At 38.0% G+C, this 12,842-nt stretch overlaps 1 protein-coding gene across 1 annotated transcript in view; it reads right to left on the minus strand.

Annotated features, from left to right (window-relative positions):
• Positions 1–301: 301 nt before the first annotated feature.
• The window catches only part of LOC101425159 (lysine-rich coiled-coil protein 1-like), a 55,001-nt gene continuing 42,460 nt past the window's right edge, over positions 302–12,842 (minus strand). Inside the window, exon 3 of the mRNA XM_058291153.1 lies at positions 302–1,573. Within this exon, the coding sequence (XP_058147136.1) occupies positions 528–1,573 (1,046 nt within the window). The 3' untranslated portion in view covers positions 302–527. The remainder of the gene's footprint in view (positions 1,574–12,842) is intronic.

Here is a 12,842-nt window from a genome sequence, read left to right on the forward strand (position 1 = left end):
TGAATACAATATAGACACTTTTATTAAGGGAAATGGCATTATATGTAAGAAATGTATAATTTTTCTTTTTCTTTTGGAAAATGAGGAAAAGTAATTTCCAAGTTAGGGGAAAGGCATAATGAGTACTTTTACTCTACTTGGCTTTTGTTAGAAGTTAAAAGTATCTGACCACCTAAGAAATTCAAATAAAATCAATTCCCTGAAACCAAATTCCTCAACCTATTTCTTCAATTCAACCTTGAAGGAACAAAGCTAAACAGCTCAAAACTGAAGAATAGTTTCATCCTTAATCATTGCCTCTTCCGTCTTTTCATCAGCAGGTTTCTGTCTCTCATTTCTGTGCTTAAGTTCTTTCTCAGAGGGTATATTTAGGCTTTTCTGTTTCTTCTTTCAGTGCTTCAGTTTTCCTGAACTGACATTGACTGTAACACCTCTCCTTTACTTTGCTGCATACTCTTGACTTTGTCTAAAATCATATAATTAATTGATTGCTTCAATTCATCCTTAGGTAAACAGAACTAAAAATTTCAAAATCCGAGAATGGACTCATCCCAAAGCATTTCTTCTTCCGTCTTTTCTACTGCTGGTTTCTTTTTCTCTTTTCTGTGCTTATGCTCTTCTTTCTCAGAGACTAGATCCTGGCTTTTTTTCTTCTTTCGATGTTTCAGCTTTCGTGAACCAATCTTGACTTGATCCATCTCTCTTTTCCTTTGTTGGATGCTTTTGTCTTTGTCTAAATCCTTACCCTCATACCTCTTTTTCCTTTTATGCTTGGAATGCTCCTTCTCTGGCGTTTCTTCACCTTCCTTCAGATGTCTTCTTCTCTTCTGGTGTCTCTGTTTATGACCTGCTTGATGACAACTGGTATTGTTTTCTGAGGAAAGATGTTTGTGTACTTCAGATTCTACACTGTAGAGGTCAGAGTTATTTTCTTGCTGACTAAGGCTCAGGGGTACTGGTTTTTCTGAGAAATAGTCTCTGGTGAATTGACAGGAGCTCACAGAGTGTATTCTCTGTTTGCTGTCATGAGATAGTAAGAAATGAGGTAATTGGCTTTCCATTGCCTGTGAAATACTGTATGATCCTGGATAGGTCTGGAAAGTCACAAATGGGAGTCTTTGCTCAAACAATTTATAGCTGGCCCTAAAATCCTCCATTTCTCTGTAACCATGGGTTTCCATAGAGCTATTACCCAACTTTCTGAAACAAGTCTTTGGCTGTAGTCCTCTAGCTCTCTGCACTTTGATGTAATCTTCTAGTTCAACTTGGAAAGAGTCATATGTTCTCTTTGAATGGACTGGTAACCAATGAGGTAATTGGCTTTCCATTGGAGAAATGTTATATGGTGCTTGGTAAGTATGGGGAGTCTCAAATGAGAATCTTTGCTCCAACATTCTATCTCTAGATCCGGAATCAACCACTTCTCTATACCCATGGGTTTCCATGGAGTTTTCTCCATGGAGACGTTTCGTTCTGAAACAAGTCTTTGGCTCTAGGCCTCTGGCTTTCTCTACTTTGTTGTAATCTTCCAACTCATCTTGGAAAGAGTCTTGTGTCTTCTCTGAATGTTTTACTAGATTAATAACAAGGGATTCTCTGCAAAGAAGACAGTAGAAAGATCTTGATACTAGATTATTTTATTTGGAATATTTTCCTTGCTTTTAAAAAATAACCTCAAAAAAGACCATTTTTTAAAAGCTTACCACTACATAAAACACTATATTATTTTTTATGCCAAAAGAATCATCAGGGATACTCAAATATCTCTCAGGCACTTCACAATTTTTACCAAAAAAATTTTAGCACTGAGATTAAAATAAGGATGGGTATTAAAATAATAGTATTAAAATTAAGGCATATTTTAAGGTGTGGGAAATAAGCAATAATATTTAATGCCCTGATGGATGGTCTGATCAAAATGTCACATTATTATTTCTAAAGTTTTGATTAGTCAGCTCCTTGGTAACATAACTATTTGTTTGAGAACCTGGAGGTACTTCATAAAAGTCTAAATAAAGTTTAAATTTTTGAGTCAGACAATTTAGTTCCTAATCATTCAAACTCAAATTATATAAATACTTTTTACTGGAATGAAATAACATAACACAAAGACTGTGCTTTAATTTAAAATGTAACATAGCAAATCTTTAATTGTGAAATCCTCCTCTGCCTTACTACCTGACTTACCTGTTCCCAATTGTCCACTCAATCTTTCCCTCCTTAAAATAACAAAATAGAATGGACCAAACATTTATAGCGCTCCTTCTATGTGCTGGACCAGTCACCTTACACATATTTCATGTATCAACCTTACGACAGAATTGTCTAACTTTACACCCTTGGTAGCAAGATGGATCTGCTCTTCCAACCCACATCTTTGTTCGTAACCACTATACTTGCTTAGAAAAATGGTGAACTGACTACTGAATCCCTAGAACAAAACCAACCTTCCAGGCATTCTCTGAATTTGTATGGTAAGTCTTAGAGCACCCCTTTAAAGTCATTGCAAAGAAAAGACAATGTTGTCTGGTCAGGATGAGTACCAGTTGGCCAGCTCTTTTCAGTATACTATTTCGGCTAGAGAGCTCTCTAGGGGATGCAAAAATGTATTCTGTTACATTTTGTCAATAACCATATCCAGGATCAACTCATAGGAAAATGAGTGCCTAAAGTTTGTAAAATACATGTAAAAGCATTGACAGAGTCCCTGGTCTTCGGTGTAACTGAAGCATCTGGAAAAATACTTACTTAATTTGATGTTCATTTCCTTGCTTATGGGATTGGAACATTTCTGAAGACATAAAGGTGATACTACAAATATGACAAATGTAGGTTTTCATCCTAAATGCTGAAAAAATGAGAGTTCAAGTTCAGAAGTTCAGTATGGATACACTTAGAATTACATAATGTTACAATTGTACGGGAATATATTAGACATCATCTACTCAAACTTTCCCAATTTACAGAAATGGCCTGAAGAGTTCAATGATTTGGTAAAATTGTAGAGCAAATTGGCAGTAGTTCCACTTCCAGAGCCTGTATCGCTTAAATTTAAAGCTTAGCATTCTTTCCACTATACCACTTTGCCTCTCTAGCCATGAACTCTTTCCTAAGAAACTCTCTGCCTGCTTCATGCTGCTACATGGATGTCCAGCAAGCACCTCAAATTTAACACACCTAACCAACTGTTGCCTCTTATTTCCTCAACCAACCACTTCCTTCTTTGTACATAATTCTCCTTTCACCCAACGAATATTGAATTTTATTTGAATATTGAAGACAAATAAAAGCAAATGTTTACTGTCTTACCTGAAATCAGTGTCGTTGCATTAGTTTAAGAAAACTAATTTCCACAGAAAGATGTGGTTTTAGAAAGGAGAGAGGTTAAATGAGCCCCACTCTCAGGATGAAAGCTGAAAGTAAAATTCTAAAACAAAACTAGTAGTTACCACTTTAAGAGAGTCCAGAACTACAAAATAGAACATATATATCAGTTGCCTCATATTCTGTTCCTGAGAGAGAATTTGAAAAAGGATAAATTAATTTTTACTTTCCTAACCTCACCATTCTTCCACTTTCAGAAGAAACAAGTTCATAAATTTCATAATATAAAAATGATCCCTCCTTAAGGAAAAAGCAATAAAATGATGAGGAGACTGGAGGGACAACCAAGGTCATCTTCTTTCAAATCAGACAGAAACCTAATCATTTAAAAGATGTTAAATGACTCTTTACCAGGTTTACTGATCTTGGTAAAGCAAAGACTATTTATCGAAAAAGGAGACTTCTGTCAGGGGTAAAGAGAGATACTGATTTTGAAGGACAACTAGGATTCTGCTCACTAGTGAGAAATACTCTCTTGTTGGCTCAGGAGAGCTCATCACATTTTGCAAAAATCTGAATGAATCATCTCTCAAAACTATCCTCTCTCCCTGTCTTCTAATTTTATGCTTACCAAGTCACCTTCTAATTATAATTTTGCTTCCCACATTCTTTGATACCAAGAAGAGAACTCCCAGGATTATATAAAAAAAAACAAAACCTGGGAACTGAAATTATGTATTTCCTCCTATGATAAATCAATACCAGAATGACAATGTATTCATTTAAACTACAATGTCTTCCAGACTTCTCTGATAAGACTCACCCAGGGTATTAGCTGAAATTATAGATTACATCCCCCTCCCTGGAGAACATGACTCTGTGTGTATGGGATAGGGCCAGGGGAGTTATAGTTTAATACCCCAGATAATTATTATCAGTGAATTTTCAGGAAATATGATAAGGGACATACCTTTCCAGTTCCTGGATTATTTATCAGCCTCTTCCAAGTTTGTTTGTGGTTAGTGAATCTCAGATTTGAGGGTGATCAACTGAAGTTTATGGAAGTCCAGCAAAACTATGTACAAAACCCAAGACTGTGCATCTTCACAACAACCCTTTTCAAGGAAATGATCACTCACCTTATTTTACAGGTTTGGAAACTAAGGCTCAGATGAACTTGTCAAATACCATACAATTTAAGGGCACCCAAATTACAGAAGAGAAACGTGAGTCCCGGTTTTCTCTAGATTAACGGTCTCAATATTGGTTACAGAAATGAATCATTGGGGGACTTTAAATATATCCATTTCTTTAAGTCAGAAGTGTTTGTCTTGTTTTAATAGCTCATCCACTTTACAGGTTACACTTATCTTAAATATTTTTGAAGGTTAAATACCATCTGAGTAATGTTACTATAAAATATAAACTTTCAGTGTTCTCTTAAATTTCAAAATCACACTTTTTCTCTCTCTCTCTCTCTTTTGGTCTTTTTTTTTCCATCTGGTATATTCTTTTTTTTATTTTTTTAAATTTTTAATTATTGATTCTGTAAAACTATTACATTAAAAAAATATATGAGGTCCCATTCAACCCCACCACCCCCACCCCACCACTCCTCCCCCAGCAACACTCATTCCCATCATCATGACACATCCATTGCACCTGGTAAGTACATCTCTGGGCACCTCTGCACCTCATGGTCAATGGTCCACATCATGGCCCATACTCTCCTCCATTCCATCCAGTGGGCCCTGGGAGGATTTACAATGTCCAGTGATTGCCCCTGAAGCACCATCCAGGGCAGCTCCAAGTCCCAAAGACGCCTCCACATCTCGTCTCTTCCTGCCATTCCCCATACCCATTAGCCACCATGTCCACTTTTCCCACTCCAATGCCACCTTGTCTCTGTGGACATTGGATTGGTTGTGTCCATTGCACCTCTAAGTCAAGAGGAGGCTCAGATTCCAGATGGATACTGGATGCAATCCTCCTGCTTTCAGTTGTAGGCACTCTAGGCTCCATGGTGTGGTGGTTGTCCTTCTTCAACTCCATCTTAGCTGAGTGAGATGAGTCCAATAAATCAGAGTGTAGGTGCTGGAGTCTGTTGAGGCTCAGGGCCTGGCTACCACATCGTCAGTTCACAGATTCAGATCCCCTAAATATATCTTAAACCCCAACACCAACTACAACTCCAGCACAGTAGCATGAACGTCTTATGAAGAGAGATCCCATCTGAGTCCAGATTCATCACGCATAAACACCAGCTCCAAAGAAGGGCCATCTTTTTTGGTCTTTTTGTCTTTTACTTCCCTATTAACACCTGGATGTTCTGCAAAAACTGAAACTGTCACAAGCTGCTCCACGTGGCCAGGGTGAGATAGGCTGGACTAATTAATTTTATTTACCAATTAAATCAGATGTTCTAGGGATGGAGCCAGGCTTTGGCACTTCCTGAAAACTTTCCAGATCATTTTACTGTGCTGCCAGAGATTATAGAGCACAGTCCTAGATTATAGAGCCAGTAACCTTCATTATGACTATAAACTCAGATTACAGTGCAGAGGTTTCACATAATGAAATTAGTTTCATGTGTATAGTTATAAAGTATACTGTACATAGTGTTCTCCCCAGTTCCTCCTTTCTTTCTCCACAGTGACATCAGAACCAAGATTCCTACATTGACAGTAAGGGTTTGGGGGAGCTGCAGATCATGTATGGAAGAGTCAGGGGCAGTTCCAAAATTGTGGTCTGGTTTTTATTATCTTAGCTCTTATACTTTGCACACAGTGGTGTTCTTGATCTTTGTACAGGCTGTAGATGTCTCCGAAAATAATATAAATTGGCCCCACGGTCAGAATCTCTGGTATAATCCTCCTGGAAACTGCCTCTACTATTTTTCTCATTTCTCCATTCTCCCATCTCAGGGACTACTCCTTGGCCCTAGCCAGCTTCACTGCCCTCAACTCTTGTTAATTCCTTTTTTTCCTGAGTTCTCCTACATATTCAGGCTTCTTTGTACCTTGTACCTTTCAGAATTTTTCATAACGTAACACTTGTGGTTCCGCTCATATCCTAATCATAGCCTTATCTCTTAACTCCCCAGATTATGGTCTTATTTTCAAAGCATGTTTGGAGAAATGCATGTTTTTCTAGTCTAACACTGTTTTTTCAATCTTGACTCCACATCAGAATCACTTGGGTAGTTAAAAACGGAAAAACAAAATACTAATACCTAGGTCTCAGGGATTTTAATTTAACTGATTTTAAGGATGGCCTGAGCATTGGGATTTCTAAAAGCTCCCTGCATTATTCTAATGTGTAGTCAAGGTTGAAAACCAATGATTTAATATCTTAAATAAAAAAATCAATTGAGAGATACATGTATGAAAAAATGCAAAAATACAATGTAATGCAGAAGCTATCTTATGAAGAAAAACAGAAAATATCCAATTTACCTGTTTGTAAATTATGAGAGAACAAAATATTTCTTTAAAAATAATATTTATTGATGATAGGTATTGTATTATTTCATTTCATCCTAATTCAATCTTGAGAAATACCATGATTTTCAGTTTATACCTGAGATTCAACTGAGCATGACTTCCAACATATCTTTAAATCTATGCATATCGCTTTATACTATATTGTCTCTCAAAAACAATTAGCAAATACAAATTGAGATAAACTAGGTACTCATATTCATATAAAACACTGTGAAGAATATTCCAGAATAAAATAAAATATCTTATCACAAAGAAGCTATTTAGGTTGAGCGGCTATAATTGATGCAATTGTCAATGCATAGTAAAACCTATAGGAAATTAGAGAAAGAGAAGAATATTGAGAGCTAGAGTAGTGTGGGGGGTGTTGTGATGGATCTTTGAGAACAGGAAGGATTTGAGCTGTACAGAAAGCAGATTAGAATATTCTAGGAGATGAACGCAATATCAGGTACGGCAGGTACAGAAATGAACACGAATTGTTGAGTTCAAATAATCTGTGCAATGAACACTGCACACCTATGTGGCACCAAACATCATTCTAGATGCTACGGTTACAAAGTGAATAAAACAGTTAGGTTTCTCATAAGTCCAGAGTTGGAAAACGATATATGAAAAGAAGATTTCAGTCTCATTTGGTTAAAAGAAAGAGAAGTATGCATCAAAAACAAGCACAGGAACTTAGGTCAATATGGGAACCTGGAGATGTCTGCACAGAAGTGTTTATGCAACTTCTTACAATTTTGAATTGTTGGAGAGTAGACTAGTAGGGGAGGGATGGGAAAGGCAAAAGGAGTAAGATTAAAAGAGAGGCTTTTGTTTTATTCTAAGGGCCCTAGACTTTATTCAATGTTTTGGGAAACCTTGAGATGGTTTAAGCAGTAAGTGACATAGTCAATTGTGTGTTTTAGATACATCTCTCTTCTAGCTGCAATAAGGAGGACGAGTTTAAGAGGAACAAGCCTGGAAACAAGGAGACCACAGTTATGAGGCCACTATAATTGACAAGGCAAGAGATAATGAAGGGCCTGTACTAGAAAAGTCATAACACAGAGAGATAGAAGTAGAGAGATTGAAGAAATAATTAGCTTTAAAAATGGAAAAACATCGTGACTGATTGAAAGTGGGAGATAAGAGAGAGGAAGGAATGCAAAGGAGTCTAAAATACAAAGTCCAAGAAACCTAATTTGGAAACTGGTGAGGTGCTGGTCCCATTAACTGAAATTGAAACTTCAGAAAAGTGTTGCTTTAAGAGGTAGGGGAGTAAACAACAGTCAGTTTTATTTTGGACACAGTCTGAGTATCTGTGGGACTTCCATGTAAAGATATCCAGCAGGCAGTTACATATGGGCATTTGTAAGGTAGAAGAGAAGTCCGAGATATTCTGGAGATATAAATTCATGGGTGTAGTTAAAACAATCAGGGCAGATGAGATTTCCTGAGTGCAATGTATGGAGGGGCACAGGAATAGCAATATAATGATAAAACAATGGAGAGTGCCACCCTTTAAACTAAGATGATGGAGGAGGAAGAGCCCATAAAAAGACTGTGACGTTAACAAAGGAAATAGTGTTATAAGGATGAACAGGAGCATGTACTGTAAAAGGAGCTAAGGAAATGGAGCGTTTTATAGAAGAATGATTGGGGAAAGTAGGTAAATGCAAGAGAGATCAATAGTACAAGGAATGAATGGTGTTCATTGAATTTGGAAATTAAGAGGTCACTATGATCCTGTGAGGAGCAGTTTCAGTGGAGTGGTACAGTGGGGGTATGGAGGGCTGGATTATGTATGCCAACAAATAGCAGTGAGTTGAGGATGAGTGAATAAAATGTAAGACAATAAATAGAGACCATGCTTGAAAAAATCTTGACTGAGAAGAAAAGAGGAGACTATAGTAGTTAAAGTGGAAGTCAAGATTAAGAAAGTATTTAGTGAAGGCAAGGTACATTGTAATCCACATTTGACAGCTAAATATTTCTTGATGAAATAAGAAAGAAGCTTTTTTGATGAGTGTGAGGAGGCAGAATGTAGGGCAGGGGAAAAGTGTGAAGAGTGGCATAGGTTTAAAGTCATTGTTGAAGGGAAAGTGAAGAAAAGGATTAGGTAGAGCCAAAGAAGCTAATGAGGTTGGATTCCAAGACTCTGTACAGGTATCCTACAAAATTCTCGATAGTAGCACTCATTAACCTGGATAGAGAAGTATAAAAGGCAAACTGTGGTAATGACCTAGAATAAAATCTTGCTACTAGGGAGTGAAAGAATAATAAGGTACAAGTAAAGCCTTCCAGAAGGTTGTTACAGAGTTAAGGTGTGAGTTGATGGTAGCAGAAATAGAATGAAAGGGAACAGAAAGGATCAAACTGTCTTTTTAAAATCTTAAGAAGACTTGCTGATGGAGAAGATATATGGAGTTAAATAGTCAAAGATGCCCTCAAACATTCCAGTGTGGGTGACTGAATAGATAACGTTCTACTGGCAAAGACAAAACATTGAGAAATTCAAGCTGGTTTTAGGGAAGCTTATTATGTTTAATGTATTGAATACAGATGAAGTTGAGACATCAAAGTGCAATAAGAGGCTAGAAATTAATAAGATAAATAAAACAAATACAGGAAATAAAAATATATACCTACTTAGGTTCCATATGCTTATGGTAGCCATTCCTGTGCTAATACGATCTGGGGCTGGTTGAGGAACATGAGTAAAGCAGTGAGAATGATAAAGAGAAAGAAATGAGCTATTGGGAGAAATGTATGCCAACCACAGCAGATAGAAAGGCAAAGACAGAAAGATAGGAGTAAATGGATGAAGAGTGAAGTAAAAGAGTTATATGCTAAATTTTTATTTCTTATTACGTGCTCACCTGACTGTAATGTGGGCTTCTGAAGTTACTACTGTTCTTTGAAATTCTCATTAGCTAATTTAACACTATTAAAATTCTCAAATGACTTTTATAACTAGACTTTTTTTTGTCAGAGGCAAGTATAAAATGATCCCAGTGACAGGATTAGATTATGTTCATGATTAGCCCTACCTAACCTCTCCCACTCACACACACCAAGATAAGAATTTCACCAAAATCCTTCTCTGTTATTCTAATAGCCTTGAAACTTCAGATAAGAATGCTAAAATCCTTCAGAAGTGACCGGAATGCACACACTTCTCATAGTTGACTCAGTTCAAATTTACCTAGTGCCAATAAATTAGAATCTTCTCATTTAAGATACTTTCAGCACAGCAATAGCAAAAATACCCTAATGAAGAAGTTTTCGTTTCCCCAAACATCTATTCCTACTTCCAGAAGCTCTACTACTTCTATTTCTATACTTATCTAAATCAAAATCCCTGAAAATTTTAGATAAAACTAACAATCTCTATGTAACTTTTTGGGATATGTTGAATCACAGTAAGTAGGAAACAAAAATAGTACAAACAGAGTAAGTGTTCAATAAATAAAGATTAATAGTGGTTTGTGCATCCATCTACCACTGGGAGCTCCGCAGGTCAAACCCCGAGTCTCCTTGACCAGTGTGGAGTGGCCCATGTGCAGTGCTGATGCGTGCAGAGAAAGCCATGCCATGCAGGGGTGGCCCCGCGTATGGAAGCCCCACGTGCAAGGAGTTCACCCTATAAGGAGAGCCGCCCAGCACAAAAGAAATTTCAGCCTGCCCAAGAATGGCACTGTGCACACGGAGAGCTGACACAACAGGATGATGCAACAAAAAGAAACACACATTTTAGTGCCACTGACAACAACAGAAGTGGACAAAAAGAACACACAGCAAATAGACACAGAGAACAAACAACTGGGGTGGGGAAAGGGGGGAAGAAATAAAATAAAATAAATCTTTAAAAAATAGTTCCCTGATTCATATATTGAAGTAATCTCTGTTGAGGCAGGTCTAATCTATGCCATTTTCTACCTTCAGCCCTGGAAATATAGGTGCGTTAGAAGAAGCTCCTGAGAGATGGGGCAAGATGGGGTCTGCGTGAGTGCACCTCATAATCGCTCCTGCAAAGAAGCAGCTGAGTAAGTTCAGAGACCTGCTCAACTGGGCTGCTTCGGGTGCTTGCAGGGCAGGAGGAGTCTGGACGTCGATTTGGTGAGACAATGACAGAAGAGATTCTGCAAGATCTAGAATTTTGGGTCTCTTACGCGGAAGTCGGAAGTTGCGGGTGGGACCCTTCCCCCTAGGGCTGGCGGTCTGGCTCCAGCGGTTCCTGAAAACTTTGCTGTGCTGAGGTGTTTCCAAATAAGAGCTGCCTGTTTTGGGGGCTTGCAGGGCAGGGGATGTCTGGATGTCGAGTTGGTGAGACAGTGACAGAAGAGATTCTTGTGAGAGGTGGAATTTGGGTTTCTGACACAGAGGCCAGAAGTTGTAGGCAGAATCCTTCCCCCCTAGGGCTGGCAATCCAGCTGCAGAAATACCTGATATCTTCTTTGTGCTGTGGTGTTCCCAGGCCCTGTGTTAACTGGATGTGTGGTTCCCAGGTCTGTGTCCCCTAAACCCTGGTAGCCCACACTCCAGAGACACACAAACCTTGAGTCTGCAATATCACAGACTTCCAATTCCCGAAACCAACGTGCCCTGAACTCGTTCTGAGGTCCTTGATTACCCTAGCCCACTGTGTTTCTTGTTTTTTGATTATTTTTTTCTCCTTGAGCTTGGAGGAGTGTACCAGCTGACTTGGGGAGAGGCTGGGAAGGAAGGAGATGTGAATCTGCTGAGGAAGCCCAATTTACCTAAATGTCCTGGAATAGGAGACTTGGTCTGGGAGAAGGTGGAGTCAAAAAATCAATTAGCCCTCCCCTAGCACACCTAAGGGGGAGGGATTATAGGAGGTGCTATCCAAGCTTCCAATAGCATATTTGGGGTTTCTGGTGAGGTGTAGGTGTTCTCACTCTGGAAATAAAGAGTCATAGTCTTCTGTGTTGAGTTGGTTCAACAAGGACCTACTTGAATCTCCTACCGGACCTCTCAGGCAGCTTTCCTGCTGCCCTGGGAGAGAGACAAGTGAGGAAGGGGAAATGGGGAAAGGTCAGATCCCTAAGCATATTATTTAACTGCAAAGAGGATTCATAGCTTGAAACGTTGGATATATATATATATATATATATATATATTTTGTTGTGGTTGCTAATATTGCATTGTCTCCTGGTCTTTTCTCCCATTTTATCCCCCAAGGTTCCTTTTTATTTATTTAGGTTTTTTTCTCTTTTTCTTTTTCTTGCTTGTGCCCTCCCCCCTTTTCTTTACTCCCTTTCTCTGTTCTCTTTTTTCCTTTTCTTTTCTTTATATAATAGTTGCGGCAGGGATCGCTTCACATTTACTGTTTCCTCACCTTCCATTTCCTTTTTTCTGTGTGTATTGATTTTGGCCTCCTACACTATCCCCTTTCCCCTACATGATTCTATCCTCCATCAACTACTGTTTCTCTTACATTACACCTCCTTTTCTTTGGTCACCAAATTGTCTGACTTTTTATATCTAATACCTTTGTTCTGTTTTCTGTCTTTAAATCAGTCTTGAGATTATTGTCTTTTTCTTTTATCTTTCCCTCTTTCATGAAAACACTGGCCTTTTAATTCATACTATATTCCTCCCCATATTCAGTGAACTGTCTCATTATAGGTACTCTGCTTCCTGCTATAAGTCTACACAACTTACATGACTCTAATATCCATTCTCTTAGATGTCACATTGTTGCTCTGTTAACATTTATTACCAATATTACTTTATACATATTCTTTTCTTACTCATTTTCCTTTCCCTGACCCTAATATTTTCCTTCAAATAGCACTTAGCCAGCAACAAGAAAATACAGTAAGAAGAACAAAGTAACAAAGAGATGACATAACACTTATGCACGAACAAAAACTAATTAATCCCCAAGACTAGACAAAGAAGCTAAGGAACTGATTAAACCCATCAAGATAAAATGATGACCAGACAACAAAAAAACTACAAACCAAACCAATAAACAGGAAAATATGGCTGAATCCAATGAACAAACTA

The sequence above is a fragment of the Dasypus novemcinctus genome, chromosome X (assembly GCF_030445035.2).
Source record: "Dasypus novemcinctus isolate mDasNov1 chromosome X, mDasNov1.1.hap2, whole genome shotgun sequence".
Classification (NCBI taxonomy): Eukaryota; Metazoa; Chordata; class Mammalia; order Cingulata; family Dasypodidae; genus Dasypus; species Dasypus novemcinctus.